At 50.9% G+C, this 26,018-nt stretch overlaps 2 protein-coding genes across 5 annotated transcripts in view; one reads left to right on the top strand and one right to left on the bottom strand.

Annotated features, from left to right (window-relative positions):
• The window catches only part of DIDO1 (death inducer-obliterator 1), a 47,577-nt gene extending 32,067 nt beyond the window's left edge, over positions 1-15,510 (bottom strand). For 2 of the 4 annotated variants that reach the window (XM_052650897.1, XM_052650894.1), the window contains exon 1: positions 7,713-7,768. The gene's annotated coding sequence lies outside the window, so the exon portion shown is untranslated. The other 2 variants (XM_052650895.1, XM_052650896.1) reach the window with 2 other exon arrangements.
• A 206-nt stretch (positions 15,511-15,716) lies between these two features.
• On the top strand, positions 15,717-23,642 carry GID8 (GID complex subunit 8 homolog). Its single transcript, XM_052650829.1, has 5 exons — positions 15,717-15,826; positions 18,433-18,562; positions 19,447-19,643; positions 20,280-20,477; positions 21,169-23,642. The coding sequence occupies exons 2-5, from the start codon at positions 18,445-18,447 to the stop codon at positions 21,340-21,342; spliced, it is 687 nt and encodes a 228-aa protein (XP_052506789.1). The 5' UTR covers positions 15,717-15,826; positions 18,433-18,444; the 3' UTR covers positions 21,343-23,642.
• Positions 23,643-26,018: the final 2,376 nt, after the last annotated feature.

Here is a 26,018-nt window from a genome sequence, read left to right as displayed (position 1 = left end):
TAATTTTCCCTTCAGATTGTCCAACCCTTGAAAAATAAGCTGCCAGAAATGATTTTCTTAAGAACAAAAAACACGCTCCCCAAACAACGTGGGTGAAACTGGACTCTACAACCAGGTACATCTGAAGGCTCGGCTTCTACAAACTTGCAACATGCAAGTAACCACATCTTGGTCATTTAAAGACATTCAGGTCTATGGACTGAGGGTTCATCTCTCTGAGACATTTTAAGTTATATTGTATAACTGCAATGAAGGCCCTACTTTCACAGTGCAACGACCGAACAGCTGCGTTTCTCAAGAAGGCGACAGGCAAGCACACACCTGCCCTGACCTACCTGGCAGCAAAACAGGCTGGTCCTCAAAACCTCAGAACCGTGAAATAGTCCCAACTACGGCATTACCTCAGTACTCTGGGCTGTGCTAGCTCACTTTACGGTTCTGCCAGGTGAGGCCAAGGTTCACAGCTACTGAGATTTCATGTTAAGGGTCTTCCGTCTCTGACTAATTCTGTGCTGTGGATGAAGAGGGACTGAGAAGATGCTAAAAGTTCTTTAAACTACCTACCAGGAAAAAAAGAGGCAAGCTTTCCCAATTAAAGCCCCTTTCACTATTCCGTTTTTCTTAACAGGGCACTCACTACTGACAGCCTGCCCAGGAATTTCAGATGACAGGAAACACCCTGAAGGGTGGATGTCCTCTGACCACAGGTGACCCCACACTCATCCTGACTCGAACGTACAGATGACACTTCAGTCCTTCAGGAGCCCCATCAGGATAACCCTGAGGTTACTAAAATTACCCTGAAGCAAAGGTGCCCACAGCACAATAAGCTTCTCAAGAGGTAACTGCAGAGAGAAATCTAGGAACAACCCTGCTGTTTAACATTTCTGAGGTGTTTTTGCTTTACAGGTATGTGGAGACAAAAACCAAAACTTTTTGCTTAATAACTCGCTGGGACCGACGTCTGTCTTGGCCAAGCTCTAGTGAGGTCAGGCCCCCAGCTCCCTGTATGCAGGTGGGCAGCGGCTACTCCAGTGTCTCTCTCCAGTTTCTAGTGAAAACACAGGCTTGTGACCAGATGAGCCACATGAACACGTTGAGGTCACAGAGGAAACAAGCCCCCCCCCCCCCCCCCCCCGCCGCCCCCGTTCTCCACATAGCCCTGCCACCGAAGACAAGCTCCTGTAGTAGTCTGCACATCCGCACTCCCTGAGCCTTCACAGATGGGGTGACTGCCCTGGCAAGAGGCCCCAGAGCTCACCCATGGCCCTGCCACCAGGGTCGAACTGCCCCAGCACCCTGACCCCAGGCCTCCCGCCCCCGGAGCTGCGGAAAATCAAGTCCACTGTGTAAAACCCCCCAGCCTATCTCTGTCACCGCAGCTCCCTCTTGCCTCCCAGGGAGCAGGAAAACATGGCTTCAAACACTGGTCAAGGGAATCTGAGCCCTATACCCTGGGGGCTGGTGCTTGTAAGGCCGTCGCTGGGGTCTTAGGGACCCTCTGAACTGCACAGGCTCTTATCCTTACTGAGTCTGCAGGATGGGGTGAGTTTGGCCACCGCTAAATGCCCAGGACAGCACTGGGATAGGGTCCCAAATGGGCACCACACCTCCCCTTCCCCAACCAAGACAGAGGGCGACAATGACTATGTAGTCACAGCCGGGACCTGGGCATGGAAAGTACCTCCCAGAACAGCCATCCATCCAGGCACCCCAGCATCTCCAAGTCCCATGGCTGCTAACACAGAACCTTGACCCTCCAGCCCCCCACTGCCTGCCCTATTGCTTTTGTATCTACAATGGTCCATCTGGGTCCCGAGTGCATCTGGGTTGGCTACTCCCATGCCAGGGGCAAGATCCCACATCACCCACAGTGCCCAGTGCAAGCCCTGACTCTGTCTCATGGTGCCAAGAGCTGCTAGTTACGGTCCAGTAGGAGGCTGTGGGTGAGGAGAGGACGTCATACAGTACAGGCAAAACACCCTCAGGTCAAAAGACCCCTGAGACCTCTTCACCCTGCAGGCACCTTGGCCATACTCCAAGCCTCTCATTCCAGGCGGTCCACTGCGAGGGAGACGTGTGAACTGAACCCTCTTCAATGGGGACAGCAAACTGGCCGTATTCCACTCTTATCCCCCAAAGCAAGGAAAGGGTTGAGACGCCCGCCTTCAAAGACACTGTCTATCTTCTTAACAGTAATCCATTTTCCCAGGTGTTAAAGTTCAGGACAACTGTCTTTTTCAATTTTCATTTCTCAACAAGAGCATTTCTAATCATGATCTAGGCAGAGGTTCTTAAAGTGTGGCCCACGGACCTTCCAGCTGGCCTCCAAGGTCACACTATTTGCACAACACTACTTAGCAAAGTGACTAAACAACAGCATGGAAGTGCTCTGTGACCTTGCAGGGGCAGGGGAGTTCTTCAGAAGCTAAATGATGCTGGTGTGATGATAGCTGGAATGTAGAAGCAGGCAGGAGAATCCGGCTACTGTCACCTTACTTAAGTCAGACATTTAAAACCCCAAGCCACCTTTCTCCTTAAGCTGTTTCTTATCTTGGAACACAGTTTCCATAGAGTGTTACTTATGTTAATATGCAGGTGTTTGCTATTATTTCTAAGTGAGTAAGTAAACCTAATGTCTCATTTTTAAGGCCAACCATGGGAAGTATCAATAGATAGAACAGAAACAAAAGCCCTTGGGGTCCTTGTGAATTTCAGGTATAAAGGGGTCAGTCTGAGAACCTACAGCACAGACTTGACATGAAGGGAAATGTCAGATGGCTGTGAGACTGCAGGGCCGTGACAGTGAGGCTCAGGATTCCACCTTTCCAGGACGATGGAGAGGCACTGATCATGAAACTGCTGGGGGACTTACAAGCAGACACTGTCATTCGGAGGGACCGCAGCCCACATCCAAAGAGAAAGTGGTTGGGGAGAAACAAAGCTTGCTCTCTCACAAGCATCTGCTTCCCGAGTGCAGGTGCAGCTCATGCCACAGGCCATGGGGCAAGCACAATGCTTGGAGACCGCGGACATGCAAAGTACAGACCCACACTGTACACTTCAGCTGGAATTGTCCTCTTTCTCTGAGATTAGCAGAGGCCAACGTCTAGGTCTGGTGGGGCGGGGGCAGTGGGGAAGGCCCAAGCTTAAAGAAAACAGTTCTAAAATAAACAACAGGACTGTCCTACTAATTTTTACAGATCCACACAGAGCTGAACTTGATGCAACTCCCCAGAGCTTCCACTGCTGCCTGGGTAGGGGATGTGCTGAGGAGGGCACCTTACTACTAGAACACCTTGTGAAATTACAACCTAAAGAGCCAACGGGTAGCGCTGTACTAACCTGTCTAAATGGGGCATCTCGGGGGACCACTCCCCCTGCTGCAGCTGAGCATCCCCGGTTCTGACCAAGGGAGCCAGCAGTGTCCACCCTCAATGACCACAGCATGACCCTCCCACATTAATGCCTAAGTCCGAGGGTGCCCCAGACTTCAACCCCAGCTGCAAACCTAGCTAGGCATTCTACCCAGGTATATGGAGACAACCATGACCTCAGTTTCCTAACAGGATACCTGAAACGACACAGGATCAAGTACCAGTCAGTGTAGGATAAATGGCAAGTTTATGAAAATGACAATGTCTGCTTGTAAGTGGCTGGGAAAACAGGCCCTCGTGAATAGTCTGTGAACATTTATCAAGGGCCCCCCAGTGCTCCGCACAGAGCAGGCAGCATCTCTGTTCCCCGCAGGGGTGGCTTCTTCACTGCGACCTGGCAGAGAGAACTAGGCAAGAGCAGGTGTGTTTATGGGGTGCTCCCAGCATGGACACAAACCTATGACCATCACCAGGAGACCGGTTTGAAAGAAATCCAGAAACATCCATGAGATGATGTTCTCTACTAAGACTGTAACGAGAGTAGGATGAACTCTAGAGCCCCTGCCATGGAACAAGCCCCACGCCTGCTGAGTGGAGCAGGAGGTTACATCCAGTTCACAGCACATCCTGCCTGCCCTCCCCACCCCCCAAAACCAAGCTCACAAACATGTCCACAGCTGTAACTGGGATTCCAGAGGCTGCTACTTTCTGGGGTTTCTGCTTTCTTTATATTCTTGTATATTGTCTTGTTTTCTATGTATAAATTTATCTTTGCAACCCAAACACAGTACAGCTGTCTTTATACTGGGGGAGGCCCCATTTACCTTCCTGTTGAAAAGGTATATTAAATATCACTTACACATCTGCATCAGCATATGAAAAAGAAAACCACAGCACCTGATACCCGTGAGAGAAACAGCTGCATTACAGCTGAAAACCCACATATAACTTATGTTCAGCCTCTGTGTATGCAGACTGTGCAGTACCGTAGTACTTACTGCTTAAAAACAGGCCCTGTGCGAGTGGACCTGGACAGGTCAAACCTGTGTTGTTCAAGGGTCAATTATACGACTCAAGAAGAAGAAAAAACAGAGTCGCCATGCTGTGCTGTGTGCTTAGTTGCTCAGTCGTGTCCAAGTCTTTGCAACCCCATGGACTATAGCCATACAAAACAGTAATCCACTCCTAGACATATACCTGGAGAAAATTCCAATTCAAAAAGATACCCCAAAGTTCACTGCAGCACTATTCACAAGAGCTGAGACACAGAAACAACCTAAATATCCACCAACAGACGAATGGATAATGCAGATATGGTGTATGTATACAACAGAATGTTATCAGCCATATGAAAGAATGAAATCATGCCATTTACAGCAACACGGATGGACCCAGAGGTTATCATAGCAAGTCAGAGAAAAGCTATTTTACAAAACAGCAAAACATACATAGAAGACAAAGCTATGGTTACCAGAGGGGAAGTGCATGCTTGGGTAGGAGGATAAATCAGAAGTTTAGGAAAAAAAAAAAGAGGCCTGAGCAAGAGACTCCAGGAGGTGTGAGCACTTCACATCAAGTGAAGACTGTTTGGCCTATCCCTTCCCAATTAGTATGTGCCCATTAACTGTTAATCGTGGAGATTCTGCAATGGAATTAACACACATTATTTGATGCTGGCCATAAATAGGGTCGTGTTAGGTATCCACTGTTAAAGATGCCACTGTCTAAATAAGGAGTGCACAAAGGACTATTTAAGGGAAGTTTTCTTAAAGGATTCTCAAGGCCACCAGGTGTGTGACAAATCAGTCTGCTCTTGGACACAGTGCCAACTTCAGGGACCCAAGGACGAAGTGAGTTGGCCTGTGAAAAACTCAACCCTGGCTCTCAGGAGCCAAGTGGAAGTCACCAGGGATCTTGGGACAAGTGGGTACAAAAGGAAAAACACATCCTGTTAACAGGAATATAAAACAACCAGGACCTGGAACATCTGGAAAACACATACGAAAGAGACCCAGCCTGTGGGCTGCCCGGGAAGGGGCTCAGAGCCTCTGAGGCCTCTGTGGTCATAGAAAGACTTAGTGTCAACAGCAGGTCCCACAACTTCAGTCATAAAGAAGATGGGATCCCAAGTTCCCACTCTAATCCATCCCCTCCTCAACACAAAGACAAATCACACCCTCATGAAGGCCCACCTGAAGCACTGGGCACCATGTTCAAGCCCCACCACACACTTCCTCAACAAGCCATTGTGATGTTCACACAGGCAGGCATGCCGTGAGGGGCATGGCTGGCCAGAAAGCAAAGGTCATTGTGGGAACTAGCAGACCGTAAGGGGAACAGCCAACTGCGCAACTTTTAATTCATGCCCTTTCTTATCAGCACATAATCCACTTCACTTGAAACAGCCTGAAAATCAAATACTAATAAAGGACAGTTCTTGGTGGAAAATCAGAACTAAGTTAAAGATACACCTTATTCCTAAACTCATTGCTAAAATAAGCCTGCAAGAACACAACCAACTAGGAAATAATGCTTAGGAAGTGCGTTAGGCAAGGAGTTTCACAACAGGGTTGGGTCTCCACAGGTAACCCTTGACACATCTATGCCGTGTTAGAGTGGGCCAGTCATACAGACGGTTATATCTATGCACCAATCCCAAGTGCCAAAATGGGCCCCAGGCTCCAGGTTACGTGGCTGGCAACTGTCATAGGTCCCTGTTACAAGTCTTCAGGCCTGAGAAGGCCACCCTTCTGATCTTTGCTACAGCCAGGGTGCTTGGCACACAGGATGCAATAAATATTTGTTGAATACAATGGGAAGTCTTCCTAAAGGTCACAGACCTCATTTCCTTAAAGTCTCCAGTTAAAGCACCTTCCTTGGAAGCACGTTGAAACCAGAACTACATAGCTCTGAGGAAATCGAAGAACATTTGTCTGGGGTTGGCCCAAAGGCCCAGTTAGAACCCACGTATTCCATCCTGGGCAAGCTCCTTACAGGTGCTTCAGCTTCTGGGAGGTTAGAACAGGTACAGAAGCATCACAGTCACTGAAACGAACCAGCACACATAAACTGCTCAGAACAGGGTCAGCCTGGGTGGACTGCCCACTGTGAACTGTTGCCAAATGGAGGCTTAGCCTCCCCCATATCAACCAACACGTACAATGAGGTATGTGAACACATAAACACACTGAAAAGATCTTAACATCTGCCTTTCCCTCCTGCAAAATGCCCAAGATCATGAGGCTCAAATCTCATTCTATCAAGTATACAAATAACATGGATGTTACCTAAGGCCAACACACGAATTAAACAGTATCTTCAATTTCACTCACATGCTGTTGTTGTAAGGTCCCATCTCTAAGCTCATTGATTGGAATGCTGGATTCAGAGCAGAAAACCTGCCCTGACCTCCAGGGTCTCCCAAGAAAGAACAGAGAGAAAGCAAACGAGGGCGTGGGATCAGGACCCACAGGCCTGAGCCAGAAAGGGGATGGCGGGGCACATCTCTCGGGGAAGCTCAAAGTTATCCCTTTCTACTGTGAGATCGACCAGAGGCTAAAACACAACATAAATTTGAATCTTACATCAAATCGACAAGTGACGCAATAAAAGCTAAAAATCTGCATTTTACGGCTAGGCACACACTCTTTCAAAAAATGAAACCAAACCAATTTTCTGAAAGTCTTTTTCGTCGTTCTTTGCTTCCCACAGCATCAAATACCACACGACTATCCTAATGTTATCCTTTACAAGAGTAGTCGACTAGAAACAAGCGAAACAAAAGCGACAAAAACCACACTTTAGGGTGAAAAAAAAAAGACCGAGAGGGAAACTTCACCTCCTTTAAGATGTCTAGAGAAACTACTCTGGTTAAAAAAAAAAAGGCGGGGGGGGATTCAACCCTACGTCACACAATTAAGGCAGAATCATTTCCATGGACCAGCAGCTACACCAGGAACTTCTAGGAAAAAGCGTCGCCTCGCTCTAGGGTCACCCCGCTGCGGGTCACCGGGCGGCGTCCTGTTGGCGCACTTCAATCCATTCCGACCACAATCCGTCCCCTCGGACACGCCCGCAGCGAGCGGACCCGGCCCGGTCCCTCGGAGTGGACCCTGCCCAGCAGGCCGGCGCCCTCCGCCCCCTCCAGCCCACGGTCCGCGCGGCCCTCCCTTCCCCCTCCCCGCGGCCGCCGCCATCTTCTCCGCTTGGAGGAGCGCGGCCGGGCGCGGGCCCTGCGGCGCCAGGCTAGCTGGCCTCCGGGCCCGCCATCCCCGCCCGTCCCACGCGGTCCCGCGGGCGGCCGCCCCTACGCCCGGCGCCCCGGCCGCCACTCACCGTGGGCCGCAAGCCTCCAGGGTTTCACAGCCATTTCCTCCGAGCGCCGCAGAGTGGGCGGGCGGGGTTGGCGCCGGCCACCGAGACGCGTGAGGTAGAGGGGCCGCCCGCGCTCCCAGTGGAGGGAAGACGCCGGCCACCGAGACGCCGGGGGTAGACGGGCCGCCCGCACCCCGAGCAGCGCCCCGGCGCGGCGGGCGGAAGGAGGAGCCCGGCCCAGGCCCCGCCCCTGCCCTGCGCCGCACCGTGGCCGAGTCCAAGGGCCAAGGCTGGCAGCGTAGGCGGCGCGGCTCCCGTCGGCCACCCTGGGCCTAGTTTGTGGCAGAAAAGGCGGGCACCCGGACGCAGGAGCAAAGCGCCGCGCTCCTTTCCCGCCAGACTGCGTTCCCAGAATCTCTGGACTCGAGCCCGGGGCAGTTCCAGCCTCAGCGCACACAACGGGCACACCTGCCTACGGGAGCTGCAAGGAAAGGGATCTGACAAACGATAACCCTCCACCTGGATTTTCTTCACTCAGTGTTGAGTAGTATCAATTAACACCCCAGTACCTGTGCGTGCTTAGTCGCGTTGGACTCTGCAACCGCATGGACTGCAGCCCGCTAGGCTCTTCTGTTCATGGGGATTCTCTAGTCAAGAATACTGAAGTCAGTTGCCATGCTCTCCTCCAGGGGCTCCTCCCAAACCAGGGATCAAATCCAGGTCTCCAGCATTGCAGGCGGATTCTTTACCATCTGAGCCACCACGGAAGCCCCCGAGCACCTGCCCCTCCCCAAATACTCAATAAACAGACCTCAGAGGGGAAACACCTGCTACCTTGGGACGCTGGCCCCCAGGACAGTAACTCCTCGGCTGAAGGCCTTTTGTCTCCATCACTGCCTCTACAGCTCCCGGCTTCCACATTCCTTAAAAGCAGGAACCTCTCGGCAAAAAGTGCCCTGTGTGTAGTAAAGCTGTGCCCAGAACCCTACAGAGCGCTGCCAGGTGCTTCTATACAAGAGCACTAGGGGCCTGGGAGCAGGTGTGCTTGTAAATAAACATCTGGAAAGACCACACAGCCTGCCAGGCTCTCAGAGAATGCCCCTTTTCTTCAAAGAATTCCAACACGGTCTGTTTCTGTTGGTGTGATTCCATTAGGACCAACCACTTCCATGGAATCTTGCACAGACTAACTTCACACTCCAACATCTTGACCATCTTCAGGTTTGTCCCAGATGAGTGTAGTGAGAAGTTCAGAAATATGACAGATTAAGTTGAAACTGGCTTGAACCAGGAGTATGATCTTGGGCATGCTGTCTGTTGAATGGGACTCATATGCTGGGGTGCAGAGGAAGCTCCCTGCAAAAGGCTCCCTAAATGGGAGCTGGAATGGGGAAACCCCACCCAGCCTCTTTGGCTGAAAATCTTTACATGAAGCAAACCCAGCAGCAGTGCCTTTCTACAAGGTGAAATTTTTTTTTTTCCAATCTGTGTTGCCTTTTCACTTTTTTTTTAATTAATGATTTTAATTGGAGGCTAATTACTTTACAATATTGTAGTGGTTTTTGCCAAACATCGACATGAATCCACCATGGATGTACATGTGTCCCCCATCCTAAACCCCCCTCTCCCACCTCCCTCCCCATCCCATCCCTCAGGGTCATCCCAGTGCACCAGCCCTGAGCACCCTGTGTCATGCATCAAATCTGGACTGGTGATCTATTTCACATATGATAATATACATGTTTCAATGCTATTCTCTCAAATCATCCCACTCTCGCCTTCTCCCAGAGTCCAAAAGTCTGTTCTTTACGTCTGTGTCTCTTTTTAACTTGTGTGCAGCTTCACGTGGGCACTGGGTCCTGTGAATGGCACTGAAGATCGGGCTGCCGATGGAACAGGAGGAAGCCCTGGGCAGAAAGCTCAGGGGACAGAAAGGAGACCCCAACAGGAAGCCCCACCTGCGCCACTACAGTACTTGGGTTGGGGATGGCAGCCCAGGTGGGCACTCAGACAGCAAAGGAAAGGAAACTGCACCTCCCCACCTACCCCTGCAACTGGCCTCCCTTTCTAATCTCCCAGCGGGAGCTGGCCCTGACCATGGGCTACAGGGTTCAGAGGCATCTGCCACCTGTGGGAGGAGTCAGGCCCTTGTCCTTCTACAACCTCTTCAGGTAATTCAGTTCACCTACTAGCTAAGAAGGGGCTTCCCTGGTGACTCAGATGGTAAGGAATCTGCCTGACGTGCAGGAGGTCTGGGTTTGATCCCTAGGTCGGGAAGATCCCCTGGAGAAGGGAATGGCAACCCACTTCAGTATTCTTGTCTGGAGAATCCCATGGACAGAGGAGCCTGGCAGGCTACAGTCCACAGGGCTGCAAACACAGGACTGAGCAACTTACACTTTCACTTTCATTGCACTTTCAGCTAAGGAATACCTTCTCCTAATAAACTTACTTTAATAGCTAAACCCAGAGGAACAAACAGGTTTAAAAGGAGTCTCCAATCGTCTCAAATACCCCAAATACACAAATAAAAATCCTGAAGTTCAGGGAACTGACAACAACAGTGGTTCAGAGGTTAGAAAGCTAAGCAAGCTTCCGGGCCTCAAGTGGTTTCAGTCTTTGAGGAAAAGTGTGGGAAAAGGATGACTGACGCATCCTCAACATGTGTGGACACCAGGTCCTGCCACCAACACCCATGAACAATTCTGAGGAAATTTATGAAGGCGGAAAAGCACGACTGGAAAAGCCAGCAATCCTTTTTAGAAGACCGCTTCCTGGTGTTCGGCCTTCTCTCACCCCCGAGTTAAAACCCAGTGGAAAGCAGGGTCTTGAGCAAAGCACCTCGCTCTCTTGGTGGTCAAGTGCAACCCTGAGAGACAAGGTCAAGTCTGTCAAGACCCTCTCCAACGACAACTTAAAACCAGATGGGGAAGCAACCAAGTTGCTTTATTGTTACTCTTGTTCAGAATTCAAGGATGAACAGGCTAGCACCCACCCTGCAGGCAGGCCAAGAAGGGGTCAGGAAGTCAGGGTCAATGGTGGGGCCCACTGCCTGGCCCTGGGGCAAGGTCCCCAGTGAATCTGGGCCCAAACTCAGACCCAGGCCTGGGCTGGAGGGGAGACATCCGGGAGAAGAGAGGAAACCAAGGGCCAAAGTCACGGTGGGACCCCCTTAGCTCCTCCTCCCTGGCCTTGGTCAGCACTGGGTGTTTCTGAAGAGCTAACGCATGTGCCCTCTAACCCCAAGGGCCATAGGCTGCAGGGCTCAGACTTCAGAACAATGCTGCTTACTCCTACCTTTTAGGGTGGCTCCTGATACTAAGACTACTTTCCCCATAAATTTAGTGAAAAGTAAATAGCCAACTTCAGAAGAAATATTTTAATAAGTATGAGGCATAAGAACTGTATTTCCTTGCTGGTAGTTTCATCTCAAGTCCCTAAAAGAACACACCAAATAAAAAAGCCAGAAAAATCAACTCCTTTCACAGAAAAGCAGTTTTGACAGAAAAGCAGTTTAAGAGTAAAGCAGACAGAAGCACGTGGCGTGTTGCCTCCACCACACCGTGCCTAGATTCTGCATTTCCTCACAAGCTCGTCCGTCACACCACACGAGCAGGTGACAAAGGAGAAAGGCAAAACAGGCCCACAGATCTGGTGAGCAGGAACAGGAACCTCCCTCCACAGGGTGGGAGGGGATGGTCAACTGAGACAAGGAAGGTCCCAGAGCAGGGCCACAGCCGCCAGTCCTCAGATGCAAGTATGCATCGACAAATAACTTAGCGATTTAGCGTCCGACATGACCCCACAGACTGTTGCGACCCCACAGACTGTTGCGACCCCACAGACTGTAGACCGTCAGGCTCCTCTGTCTATGCAATTTTCCAGGCAAGAATTACTGGACCTGGTTGCCATTTCCTTCTCCAGGGCATCTTCCTGACCCAGGGATTGAATTGTCTTCTGCACTGCAGATAGCTTCTTTACCTTTGAGCCACCAGGGAAGCCCTAAGTAACTGTACTAGCTACATTTTAAGAGATTATTTTTTCCAAAATTAAAATACTTGCAAAGTGAAAGATTCACGAAAGTCAGGTCTAACAGTGGCTTTTTGGATTTGTCCAAAAGAGGAAAAAAAACCAACCATGTAATTTCCTGTGCTTGCCTGGATCACAGAAACAAAATGGTGAAAGTGAGAAAAGTGTATTTGAAGGAAATCTCAACAAGAATAATACAAGTCAAGCTATTAGGAAATTTCAAAAAGACACCCAAAAGGTTTTATTCTGAAATTTCAACAAATCAATATAGGAGACCAACAATGTTGCCTTTTACAACTATACAGAAAAATGAAAAATCTTCTGATTCTTTCAGGCATACAAAAGTTCCTCTCATTCCAATGGAAAGTAAAAGCATTTAAGAGTAAGCATAAGAGGATTTTAAAGTCAAAAAAAGAAAAAACAAAATTTGGCAAGTGTTTTTAAAAAGGAACACATAGTTATCAACTGAAACAATGGCTCATCTTTATTCAGTGTTCTGTCTCCCATATCAGACATCTGATCAGAACTGGGCTAATGCAAAAACAAAACCACCAAAACCAAACAAAATCAAGAGACCCGTTAAAGCATATACAGATAAATTTTCAATAGCTGTGCACATATACGTTATTAAGTGTTTATATACACACATGCATGTGTCTGTTATCTATAACCAATGTACTTATCAAAACCCTCTCCAGGCAGGAGGGAAGGGAATGGAGAGTTTCAGCAGAGATGGTCTGCAGCCCACTGGCTGGACAGGGTAGGTAAACTGCCACTTGAGCTCGCTGCCTGTGCCCCACTGTCCAGCCCAGCCTTCAACCATGTGTTTTAGATAGCACCATGCTGGACACAGTTTATGTTACATCCTCTGCAGGAAGTAAAAACTCAAGAAAAATATTACTCTACCCATCCAAAGAAACTTATGACATAACCAGTGCTTGCTGGTTTAGTGGTATAATCCAGAAAGGGAAATATATAGTCCAGCAGGGAGGGGGAGGGCGACCACCTCAGACCCCATGACACATGCTTCACAGGGTCTTCATTCAGCTAATTCATCTGGATACATGCAGCGGAACTAAAGCGTAAAAACAGTCTTCCTTACTCCTTTCAACAGCTTCAGGATGAATCTGAGCAGAAGACCCTGATTAAAGTCAAGGCTATGGCACTTGACCTTTTGGAGTTAACTGCTCACTAGTGGTAAGGACATCTAGCCATTACTGGTTAGACAGCATCACCAACTCAAAGGACAGGAATTTGAGAAAACTTTAGGAGATGGTAGAGAACAGGAGCCTGGCGTGCTGCAGTCCATGAGGTCAACAACTGTCGGACAACTCAACAACAAGAACCCGTAACAATTCTGAGCAGCAATGTCCTATCAGCTTATGCCTTACCCTGAGGAAACGGGTTTGATTTGCCAAATTCCCTGGAAAGCAGGGCTCCAGCATTCAGGGGTTTGACTTCATGCTTTGAGGGTTTAAGAGTAAGACAGAAACACCCTCCAAAACACTGCAGTTCTGTAAAACGTGCCTGACACCTGGTTGTTGAACAGTCCAGGATTTGATTAAAGGAAGCACTGTGTATTTTATTCTCAAAACACATTTCATTTTAAAATAATTCTTGGGTGCTCCTTTAAAACTAATAAACCTTAACAACTCTCCTTAAAGAACTGCTCCATTTCCCTGGTGGTTCAGATGCCAAGAATCTGCCTGCCAATGCAGGGGACACCAGTTCAATTCCTGATCTGGGAAGATCCTGCATGTCTCAGGGCAACTAAGCCTGTGCGCTACAGAGCCTGCACTCTGCAAGAACAGAAGCCACTGAAATGAAAACCCTGTACACCTCAACTAGGGAAAACCCTCACGAAGCCAGAAATTAATAATATTTTTTAAATAAGGGACTGCTGATCTGTGTAATTCAGTGCCATTCTCAACTTCTTCCTCTGCTCTCACTCCGCCTGGACCGCTGTTTCCCGTCCTTTGTCCATTTCTGCTGAGACAGCTTTTAGTGCAGGTCTTCACCCTCACTCACTCATCTGTTCCTCCATATTCTCAACAAGTATCTATGGAACCCCTGCCACGTACTAGAAGTTTCAGCTCTTGTGAAGGTCACATGTTGGTGGAGAACTGTGACACTATCAGGCATCAGTGACATGTAACGGTGTGCTGAAGGCAACAAAGGGATCGTTTAGGGACCAGAGAAACACAAAGCAGAGGACGACACCCTGCTTGTTGGGATGGTGTTCCCATTCCTAGGCACTGGCCTAGGAGTGCTGCACACAGACCCATCTCCTGAGAGCCCAGAGGAAGGGCAGGGTGCTGAGGTTGGCTTTCAGCTATGTTCACTCTGCACAGGCAACTGGGGAGTCGCTGGTGGGTGTGAAGAGGGGGCCAGGGACAAGAGAGATGACCCTGCCTGCTGTATGGGTTGCAACAGGAAGCCAGTATCTGGACACAGTTAAAGCGGAGCAAGAGGACTTCTGGGGGTGAGGGGCCATTAATCTATGACCCGCAGAAAAGGCGCAACTGAACCTTCCTTAGGCTGGAACACCCTAGCTCTTTAGGGCACCGGATTTGTGCTTGTGCACCGTTGAAAAGAATTTTAAAAATCTGCACCCCTCGCCCACGGTAAAGCTGGTGTGTAGAGTTGTTCAGAGGATTAAGTGCTTGAAAAGGATGTAATTGCAGACACACTGTATTTGCATTTTAAATAGATTAGGGCCAAAGCTTTGGACTTGCAGATTTAGCTCTATTCACTGACGAGAAATATCCACAATTAGTCGTCTTTGTCTAATCTGTTTACCAAATTACACTTACTTTCTGCAACAAGTCCCACTGCATTTCCACGCAATCACACGAAACCATCTAAACTCTGACTTTCAACAGGAAGACACTGGAATTCTTTGGATGGAATAAAGGGCTCCCCTTAATTTCCTTCCCGAAGGATTCTAAAATCTTTTAAATTGACTCTCCAGCAACTGGAAAACGGGAACGACAGAGGATGAAATGGTTGGATGGCATCACCGCCTCGACGGACAGGAGTTTGAGCAAGCTCCGGAGTTAGTGATAGACAGGGAAGCCTGGAGTGCTGCAGTCCACGGGGTCGCTAAGAGTCGGATACGACTGAGCGACAGAACTGAACTGACCTGGAAAACGAGACCTTGCTCTGACGTAATCTGTACTCTTCTCCCGTGGACGCACAATAATAACCGAATAACACGGTGAATGTCTTCCTGCGCCTCCGCGACCCCGGCCGCAGGGCAGGAAGACGCTCCCGCTCGAGCAGCGGCCGCAGTACCTCGAAGCCCCAGCTGCACAGGCCTGCTGTCCCCGCCCAACCTGAGCGCGGATTCTGAACCACCGGCGGGAAAGACCGCCGGGCCCCTGGGAGGTTCCCTGAGGGCAGGTCTGGCCCTGTAGACTTGTTCTGGAGCGGGCTGGTGTGCGCTCCCCACCGTGGTCGCGTGCCCCGGAGCCCACCCCAACCGTCGGAACCGAGAGCTCCCGCCGTCCCCGCTCGGGCGGCTCCTCCCGGGCCTGCGCGAAGGCAGGCACCGGGTCGGGAAGGTCCCCTCCTCGGGGCTGCGCGGAGCACCGGCGCCTGTACCCCCTCCCCGCCTCATGCCCTCGGGCTTACACAAACGACGGAAAGGACGCTGGAACCTTCGCCTCAGTCTAGATGTCGCCGTCTCGGCGCGAAGTTACCCTACAACGACGCCTCCACGGCGGCCATCTTACCCAGAGCCAGCCGATGCCTTTTGACTCTCGCGCCAATCCGTAGAGCGAAGGCGCCGTGAAGGGAGTTCTGCGCAAGGGCGGAAGCTGGGGTCCCGCGTTTCCGGGCGGCCGCCGTACCCCGCCCCCTCGTGAAGGCACTTGATTGGCTGCCGACTCGCGATCTCGCGATCTCGCGGGAAGTGGCTAAGGGGGCGGCCGCCGGTGTGTCTGCCCTCCCGTTCCCCGCCCCCGCCTCCGCCTCCGCCTCCGCCGCGGCCCCCGCCTCCGCCTCCCAGACCCCGGCGCCGCCACCTCCCCCTCCCTCCCCCCGGCCCCGCCCGGCCCTTCGAGCGGCCGCGGAGACCGCGCAGCGCGGCAGGCGGGATCCGCACGGTAAGATGGCCGCGGAGGGCCCAGGCGGCCGGGCCTAGCTTCCCCGCCGGAGTGCGGCGGCCGGGAGGCGGAGGGCCGGACTGGGGTCGTGGCCAGGGAGGGATCGAGGCGGGCCGGTGAGGAGGCTGACCGGGCTGCGAGGTTGCGCCCGCCGACCGACCGAGCAGGGGGCCTGCCGGTTTCGGACGTCCGAGCAGGTGTCCTCGGCCGCGTTCTCGGGGGAGGCGGCGCCCTCAAGAGTTTCCAGGTCCAACTGTCTCCTCTTCCTAAAGCAGCGGAGTCCGGGCGTGGACTCGGTGTTTGTTGTTGATGGAGCGTGTTTTGAGGGGCGGCGACGCCTGCTGGGAGGTGATAGTTCTCCACAAGTCGCACAGGTCTGCGGCGGCAACTGTTTGCACCAGGACCGCATTCAAGCAGACACTGAGCTGCCGAGACAGGACGTTGCTCGTGGGGCGAAGGGTTCCTCGCCGTCCGTACTGTTTGTGGGGTGTTTAAGTGCTCAGTTTTTCCTGCACAAAACAGAATGGGTCGGTTCTTCAAAGTTGTTAACTTTTCAGTACTGCTCTGTCGCCCATGAGTGAGAGTTTGCGCTAGTGGCCGCAGCTTAGAGAAATGACCTTGTGTGAGGAACGGCCCCTTGGTTTTGTCTCAGACAAGTTCTCTAAGGCGGATCAGAGTTGGGCATGGCATCCCCCCGTGACCGAGGACTTTATCTTGCTCCCCTCTGCTTCCCCACAGACACTGTCTCCCTGGGCGATCTCTGGTGAACTCTTGGCTTTCAGTCATTTTGTGGTGGACATTGCCCTAATTAATGTTTCCGTCGCCCAACTGGGGACCTGTAATCCAGGTGCCTGCTTGACTTCTCCTACTGTGGGTCTGATAGTCACCCCAAACTCGCTCGACTCCTCAGACCTGTTCTTCTCCCAGTCTTTCCTCATTTGGGACTCCATTCTCCAAGGTCTCAAGCTTGAAACCCCTCCATGGTCCATGAATCTTCCTTTATACTTTCCTGCTTGGTCCAGCAGCAAGGCCCGTTCGCTCAGTCCACAGAGTCTTGTGGGCTGTGCTCTTGGTTCTTCCACTGCTGTCCTCTTGTTTGGGTGGCTCCTCACTGGTCTTCCTGCTCAGCTCTTTGTGCTCACCACCCCACAGTCATCCCATGTCCACTGGGAAACCAGAGCCATCTTTTAAATTGCTTTTATTTATTGAGGAAATTGAGCATGTGCTTTGCTTTATATGAAATAATATCCACAATATCTATGTCAGTTACAAAGGATAAAACTGAAGTGGACAGTGGGTAGGCTCACCACCCATCCTGACACCCCTGCTGGGGCTCCCAGGGCCCCCTTCCCGTGGTAACCACCTCCTGAGTTTCAGGGTTCATGCTCTTGAAAAAATAACAAATGGGTTTTGCTATGAATGTATTTACTACTAAGTAAAAATTGTATAACTTGTTTTGTTTTTGTTCTTTAAAAAACTGCTGCCCTTGGTTCTCTGCTGCAACTTGTTCTCTTCATGCAGCTGGTTTCTAAGTCCCCTGTGTGGGCCTGTTCATGTATTTTAACTGCTTTGGTAAATTCTGTTCCATTGATACAGTCAGTGGCCCTAAAATCCACAAAACTTTGAAAACCAAAAGTTTTTGGTCTTGTTTTTAATTGATTTCATGGCAGAACCTGACCCCGCAAAAGCTATTTAGTAACTTCTCTTCCACTGGGTGTGATCCTCACGCGTTTCACTGAAGCAGTCATGTCCAATCATGGGGTGCTGCTGCAGACCCCTGGGAGGATGTCTTGTGATACGTGTACCAAATAGTCTTTGTACAACCTGAACAATTCTGAAGTCAGAAACTAGTCTGCCCCAGGGCTTTGGTCCTCTGGGACTACAGTCCTATGAACCATTGTTTGCTTGTCCCTGCTGCTGTTGACTAACTCCTGGGTGGGCAGTCTCCAGTGTTGCCATTCCTGAACAGTGACTCTGAGCACAGGCTTGTCTGTGTCTGGGACACAGTAGGTTGTTTTTTGTGGTCCTGGCTAGCAGAAGAGCCATCGGCTAGGAGCAGAGCACATATGCACAGCCTTGCAGAGTGGTGCTGAGTGTGCTGCTGTGCAGTCCGTTCTGACCACAGGGTAAAGGGGCTTAAGAGACCACACACATGTCTGTGTGAGCACTTGGTGTTGTCAGGCTGCTTCATTTCTGTCAGCCTGGAGAGTGTGCGAGATGGCTTGTCTTGAGCACACACATCATAGCAGATGAATCTTCAGCTTGTACCTCTCCATGCCACCCTGTGCTTAGAGGAGCGTCCATCTATTAATAGATTGCTACTGGGCCTGGAGGGCCTTCATCTGACCTGGACTGACCTCTTGACCTCCTGGTCCTCAGACTCCTGGCTCTTCCTCATGTTCATCCTGCCTTCTGAACCCCTCAACCTTCTCTCTGGTCCCTGAGCCTGTGTTTGAGTCTCAGGCCCTCTGCATGTGCTGTTTTCCACATTTTAAGTATTTTCCTCTCTCTACCCTTTGGTTCCTGGTCGCTGTGTTTATATCCGAATGATCACAATTGTGAGAATTCTTCACCAATTCTTATAATATTACTTCTTTTTCCTGTAGAAATAAATCAGAATGAGTTACACAGAAAAACCCGATGAAATCACAAAGGATGAGTGGATGGAAAAGCTCAATAACTTACATGTCCAACGAGCAGACATGAACCGTCTCATCATGAACTACTTGGTCACAGGTGAGGGCTGTGCTACAGGTGCTGTCTCTTGGGCACCATTCTCCCTTTCTGGGCTCACAAGCAGGATTTTACCACTGGAGAGTCCTGAAAGTTAGGTTGCATTCAGGCATCATGGAAATGCAGTGCTCTTGTAACAAACTTGTAACTACCATTTTATAGAGATGACCTCTTCTGAAGATGAAATCATGATTCCAGGTCTCTGAGACCTAAAGAAAAAACCTATTTCTTAGCCTTTGACATGTTTGCAGTTGATCTACATCATTAACAATGTGCAAAAGTACATTTAAAGTCCAAGTAATTAATCTCTTCTGACCAGTTTGGTAAATGATACTAGACTGTTTCAGAAGGTGTGTCCAAGTCAAAAGAAGGGTTGGCGGAGGGGGTGCCTGTGGAAGGAAATGCAAGTGCTCTGTGATAACACCCCATCCTCCTGACCCTGTGGAGGAGAGGGTCGCTCTGCAGAGGTGAGAAAACCCACATGTCTCCAGAAAGTGAGTCTCCTTCCTGGAGTTCCCAGTGGCCTCGGCCCCCATCAGTCTCTGAGACTGAAGAAACTGTGTACTCATTCACAGTGGGAGGGCACCATGCTGCCCCTGGAGCAGGTTGGCAGCTTCTCCACATAGGCCTGGACCTCAGTGCGGGGGCCTCAAAGCCCATCCTCCCCTGACTGGAAGTTGGAGCCGCCGTGGGGGCAGTGGGGGCGGGCAGGTGGAAGGAAAGGAAGTGTAGCTGGTAAGTTGCAGAGGTGTTAATCCCACATCCCAAGAAAGTGCAGTTCTTACTAGAGGTTTTCACTCACAGAGGACAGGCTTTCTAGAGAGAAAAAGCCCTGGTGTTGGTATCTTGCCGATTTTCCAAGCAGTGAAGGTAGTTTTCTTTTCCAGAGGGCTTTAAGGAGGCAGCGGAGAAGTTTCGAATGGAATCTGGGATTGAACCCAGTGTTGATCTAGAAACACTTGACGAGCGAATCAAAATCCGCGAGATGATACTGAAAGGCCAGATTCAGGAGGCCATTGCGCTCATCAACAGCCTCCACCCAGAGCTGCTGGACACAAACCGCTATCTCTACTTCCATCTGCAAGTGAGTTGCTTGTGGACTTGATGAATTAAGGTTCTTCATGTTAGCCATCCCCAACTTTGGGGCCATAGACCGATACCTCCTATCAGGTCAGAGGCAGTATTACATTAGAAATAAAAGACACAATAGACGTAACGTTGCTTGAGTGATCCCAAACCATCCCTGCCCTACCCTAGTCTGAGGAAAAATTGTCTTCCACGAAACAGGTCCTTGGTGGCAAAAAGCTTGGCAAGTGGATGTGTTAGTCACTCAGTTATGTCCAACTCTTTGTGACCCTGTGGACTGTAGCCAGCCAAGCTCCTCTGTCCATGGAATTACCCATGCAAGAATACTGGAGTGGGTAGCCGATCCCTTTTCCAAAAAGCTTGGGGACAGCTGTTTGCTGTTATTGAGAGGTAACGAGGCTAATTTCATTAGAATATTGCTGTAATTGACGAGGGAAGGGGTTTAAGTTAGCTGCTCTGCCATGTATCTCAGAAGCTGTTTCTTGCTTTAAAAATGCAAAGTCAGGAGCTTGGAGTACTCAACAACTCTGTCCTCTGAGAGGCCCTTTTCATAAGACGCAGGTGCAGCCCTGCGGTGGGGGGTGTCGCTGGCTGGGCGCAAGTTGTTCACCCTGTCTGCCTGACCCCCAACCAGCAACAACACCTGATCGAGCTGATCCGCCAGCGGGAGACAGAGGCAGCGCTGGAGTTTGCACAGACCCAGCTGGCTGAGCAGGGTGAGGAAAGCCGCGAGTGTCTGACCGAGATGGAGCGCACACTGGCCCTGCTGGCCTTTGACAACCCTGAGGACTCACCCTTCGGAGACCTGCTCAACATGATGCAGAGGCAGAAGGTGGGCTCCAGAGGGCTTCCGTCTACACCCTCTGTGGATATTCGGGGCAGGATTTCCAAAGAAATGGGGTGGTGTGTGTGGTGTGACCGGGACACTGCTGGGAGGGCCCCACACTTTACTTGTGACATGCTAGGAGCCCAAGGTTTTGAGACCCTTAAACGATAGTTAAGCCTCTTTGCCTGTTTTTTTTTTTTTTTTTTTATCTGAGCTGGCTTACTGTGTGGAGACTCTTAGGAACGGATGTTCCAAGTATCTTTTGATGAAAATCCCACGCTTGCGTCGGATACTTTTGCACTCTGTCACGGCCTCTGTGTTCCCACCAGCAGGGCAGCTCCCCGACCGCAGTCCCCTCCCCACTGTCCTGACTGCCCTGAAAGGAGGGTGTCCTTGGGGTCTGCATCAGGTGTCCTCCTAGGGCTTGTTGGGTGGAACTGGTGTCTCCTCCCTGCCAGTTCCCTCATGCCCAGGCTGGATGTGACATCTGCTGACCATACTGTGTGCCCCTCTGGACAAGGACTGTGTTTTACATCCCCACAGTACCCGACGGTCACAGGCTTCGTGTTTGTTTAAATAAGTAGCCAGCCTATCATGTAAAAATGGTTTTGAAGATGTATAAGATGCATCTTATAATGGGTCCTTTTCGCAGGTGCTCTGTGTGTGAGGTGGTTTTTATTGGCTGTCCATTTTCTAGGTGTGGAGTGAAGTAAACCAAGCTGTCCTAGATTACGAGAATCGTGAGTCAACACCCAAGCTGGCAAAGTTGCTGAAATTACTCCTTTGGGCTCAGAATGAGCTGGACCAGAAGAAAGTAAAATACCCTAAAATGACAGACCTCAGCAAAGGCGTGATTGAGGAGCCCAAGTAGTCTGTGTGGGGCCCCGCTGCATGGCCCTGGGCCCGCGGGCGCCACCTGGGACTGAAGATTTTTACGGCAGCAGAGAACTCTCTTCTCCCTTCTTTTACTGTTTGTGTGTTTTGTTTTGTTTTTGACCCAGCATCATTTTGAAAGGGAAAGCGGCCCTTTTAAGCACTGGAAAACTCCCAGTGCAAGATACCGTCTCTTCTGGAAGGCCGGTGAGGACTGCCCCGTGGCCTGTGCTCAGCGTTCTGGGCACTTGAGCTCGTGAAGGCGCCTCATCTTAGGGCCACTAGCCCACCCGAGGCCCCGCCCAGAGCACTGGGCAGCACTGACGGCCGTCTCGCTCTGTCAGCATCCAGGAGGGCAGTATGTCCTCCTCCCCCATCTCGGCCGGCCTTCATGTAGAAGTGTTTTCTTTCCCTCTTTGGTTTTTGGTTTATTCTTGTTTTTTCATAGGAAAGACTATATGAATTTGTAAATCCCAATTCAAGGACTTCTTTTGTGCGAGGGCACTAAGTTTGGTTGTCTTCCTGTTTGGTCTGGGTCGTGTGGCTTTGGGGGAGATGGGTGTGTGCGTGTGTGTATGCGGGGCGGGCTGTGTGTTTTTTAATTTTTTAAATATATATTTTGGTGCTGTAAGTGGTGAGAGACTCTTTCCTAGTGGATCAATGAACCATCTCTCCTGGGCACTTTTGTTGAAAATAAAGGTTTCTCCTTAATTTCAAGAATGACCACAGTGGTCTCTCAGAAGTGTTCATCATCTTGAGCACAACTTTTGCTTTTGGGGTGTCTTCCCCAGGGTGACGGTAGTGACACTCTGGTACCTACAGCCAGAAAGGGGCAGCTGCTGGTGACATGTGATGGTGCCAGGCATGTGCTGTGGTGCAGTGGGCTCTGTGACCCGCACTTCTGCCTCTCACTCTGTCAGCCAGTCTGGCAGACGTCCAGCTCCTGTTCCCTCATGTCTGTCCCCTGCCTGGTGCCCACTGCCATCAGTGAGTCCTGAGTGCAGGCTCGGGTGTTGGGGTTTGGGGCAGGTGGCCCAGGGTGCCAGTGCAGAGCTGCCAGCCCTCAGTGAGGCTGGTGGAGGTGGAGGGGCCCTGGCGTGCAGAGCTCCCTGGGGCTGGTGACCCCCACACATCCTCTGGTGGGAGCACCTGCGTGGCTGGGATTCAGTTCTCACCTGATCCCTCCCACAGGGTGGGCTGTGCTGGCACCTGGGCTCTGCAGAGATGCACGCCATCAACAGATGAATCTGGAGAGTCCGTTGGCCTTGGTGCTCGGCTGGGTAGGTCTTCGGGGAGGTCAGGTCTGCTCCGGCTGTGGGGCATCTCAGTCACATCCCCACACACTCAGTGTTTGTCCCACAGGGTCTCTGGCTTCAGCTCCTCTCCCCACTCACTTCGGGCTGCACTTGGAGGCTGCAGGTCACTGGTTTTCAGTGGGTACAGCTTCAGGCAGAGTTTTCCCTCCCCAGTCACAGAGCAAAGGCAAAAGCACTGAGGTCTTTGTAGATCATCAGGAGACCATCAGGCCCTGGACTGGCCCTTAGAGCTGCCCTTTTGGCCTTGTGAGCACTGGGAGGGGTCCTTTGCTCACCCCCGGAAGTGATGAGCTTCAGCTCTGTCTCGGTCATCAACTCAGATGTGACCTTTCTGTATGATCATTTCCTCTTAAGATTTGGGAATAAAAGTAGGGAGAAAGGGGCCTTTGATCTTCAGGTGATAGTTAAATACAGCAGAAGCTGCAGAAAAATATTAGGGAAGTCGAGGTAAAATTACACTTCTCAAAAAGCACGAAGTAATTCAGCATATTCCTATCCTTTACTATTAGTGTATATAAGATAATTTATGTGCATCATTAACATACAATCAGTCTGACATTTTTCAAAATAGTGGGTTTGAGATGTATATTACTGGGTAAGAATCATCCATAAACTATGGGGACCTGTGGAGGGCCTGTCATGTGTAGGAAGTGTCGAATGCTTAAGAGAAGTGCTGCTGGCTTGTTCATCATTTAGTCAGTGAGGGGCTTGACCAGTGAGTGCGAAGACCCATAAGAGCTGGGTGCCAGTGAGATGTGGAGAATTCAGATGGTGCCGTTGGGTTCTTTCCCTGTGTATAGAGAGTGTGGTTCCTTCCCCATGGGCTGGAAATCTTTAAAGGGGCAGCTTTGCACTTTTCTGTTTCCTCCTTTTGCAGTCTTTTTTTTTCAGCAAGCATTTCAAGGTAATGAACATTAAGTATATCGATTTTTCTACTTCGTCTCATTTGGATCTCACTGTCATGTTTGTTAAAATGTGATGTTTTACCAGGGTAGTTTATTTCTTCTTTTTTACACTTTCTGGTGGAAAGTGCCTTGAAATAAATAAAACGTGACAATATTTTGGTGCTCTGTGTTCCTGATATTGTAAAGTCACATGAGGAATGACCCCTAGTTTGGATTCTTCCAAAGCACAGGGATTATTGCAAGGCACATGAGAAATACTGTATTTTGTTATTTGAATCAAGGTTTCCAGCTTCTAGAAAAGGCAGCTATTGGTTGGGATGGGTCCTGTCGCAGACTGAAATGCCAGGGGTGAGCCTGGTGACTGCAAGGCTGGCTTTGCCGTCCAGCCAGGATGCCCCCTGAAGACAGACGTGCAGAGCAAGCACATGGTGGGCAGCTTTCCTAAAGCAGCGTGACGTCTGTGCTTTCCCCAAGTGCTGACTGGGCTGCACAGGGGCCAGAGGTGGCGAGGACCCCGGGGACACCCAGGCCATGGTCCAGCGGGGCTGCACTTGACCAGAAGTTGTGCCAGGTGTAGCAGCCCATCTGTGCTGCGCAGTAAGGACAGGTCTGGAGGCTGAGGAAGGTGAGGTCATGACAGCAGTGAGGCCTTTGTGGTGTATCTAGGGAGCAACTCTGGAAGTAAAAGTCATGCAAGGTGCACAGGCCCCAAACAAGTAAGAGCTGAGGCCCCAACACCAGTGGGTGCGGCTGGAACAGCTGTCACCAGCATTGGGGGCCAGGGCTAGTCTTTGTACACGACCCACTGATCACTCTCCACCTTGAAACTCAGGAACAGTGGGTTGGCTGGACATGAGGTCCCTCAGAGGTTACTGGAAGCTGGAGGCGTGTCCAGCTGCTGCCAACGTGAGCATGGCTTCCTCTCGGGTTGGGACACGTGGTCTAGTGGCCCTAGCTGACACCCAGATCTTCTGCCTCATGGAGGATGGCCCTGTCCAGCTCAGAGGCTCAGGAAGGGGTCAGATGCTCACCCCTGGCCCTCCATTGGCCTCTGTGCATTCCAAGCAGCCCTCCACCTCTTGTTCCCCGCTAGCCAAAGCCTCCTCACCTTGGGCCTGGAGTACTGCAGTGGCCTGTCCTTCCTTGCCTATGCCTTGGCCATCCTGAGTGGTCCTCACGGCAGCCAGGGTGATCCTGTGACCCTCTGGGGCTTCCAGTGTCAGAGCCCTGGCTGGTCTCTACCTGACCACCAAGACCCATGAGCCTGCCCTTCCCCACTGCTTTGTCCCCCTTCCTGTCCCCTTACTCACCCGCCCGGCTCCTTGCAGTCCTAGAAGCTGCCCTGGGCCTCTGCCCACCCCACCCACATGCCCTGCTCATTCTCTGCTCTCAGACTTGATGCACAGGTCTTTGCAGGGACACTTCCCAGCCCATCCCATGGCAGAAGCCACTCTTCCCTGCCCTCTCGGTTTCCTTTCTGTGTTTTGTTCATGCACAGCTCCAGGAGCAGAGGGGCTTTGGGTAAGCAAATGACAAATGTCCCCCACGGTGCAGCTCTAGGTTTTCATATAAAATCACCATCAAGGACTTTCCTGGTGGTCCAGTAGTTAAGAATCCACCTTCCAATGCAGGGAACACAGGTTTGATCCCTGGCCAGAGAACTAAGATCCCACAGGCTGTGGGGTGAGTAGTAAGTCCATGTGCTGCAACTGCTGAGCCTGCATGCCACAGCTAGAGAGAAGTCTGCACACTGCAGTGAGAAATCCTGCATGCCACAACTAACTCTCAATGCAGGGCTTCCCTGGTGACTCAGTGGTTCAAAATCCACCTGCCTATGCAGGAGACACAGGTTGGATCCCTGACGGATCCACGGAGCAACTAAGTGAGTGCACCACAGCTATTGAGCCTGTGCTCCAGAGCCTGGGAACCACGACTACTGAGCCCAGGCACCACAACTACTGAAGCCTGCGTGCTCCAGAGCCTGTGCTTCACAAGAGACGCCACCACGATGAGAAGCCCACGCGCCACAACGACGAGTAACCCCCCTCATCACAGCTAGAGAAAAGCCTGTGTAGCCACGAAGACCCAGCACAGCCTAAAGTAAATAGATTTTTTTTTTTTTAAAGACCCAATGCAGCCAAAAATAAAATTTTAAAATCACCATCAAAGCTCCTGGGGCTGTGGGTGGCAGTGAGCTGCCAGGTAGAATTTAGCAAGGATTCTCACACTTTCCTCAGTCCTGGGTTATTTGGGGGAGCACTACTCTCTCCACACCGTCTTTCTGTCCCATTGAGCATTGTATGGGTGGAAGAAGTGCCATCTGCTGCTAGCATGTGTGGAGCAGGGCAAGCCAGGCCTGAGGTGGGCACCACTGCACAGAGGAGCTAGGGGAGGGGGAAGGCCAAGGCCAAGAGGTAGGGCGTTTTAGGTTTTGTTCAGAGGGCCTCCTCCTG

This window comes from Budorcas taxicolor, chromosome 13 (assembly GCF_023091745.1).
Source record: "Budorcas taxicolor isolate Tak-1 chromosome 13, Takin1.1, whole genome shotgun sequence".
NCBI lineage: Eukaryota > Metazoa > Chordata > Mammalia > Artiodactyla > Bovidae > Budorcas > Budorcas taxicolor.
Note: the sequence above shows the minus strand (reverse complement) of the source record. Positions and strands in the feature narration are given on the sequence as shown.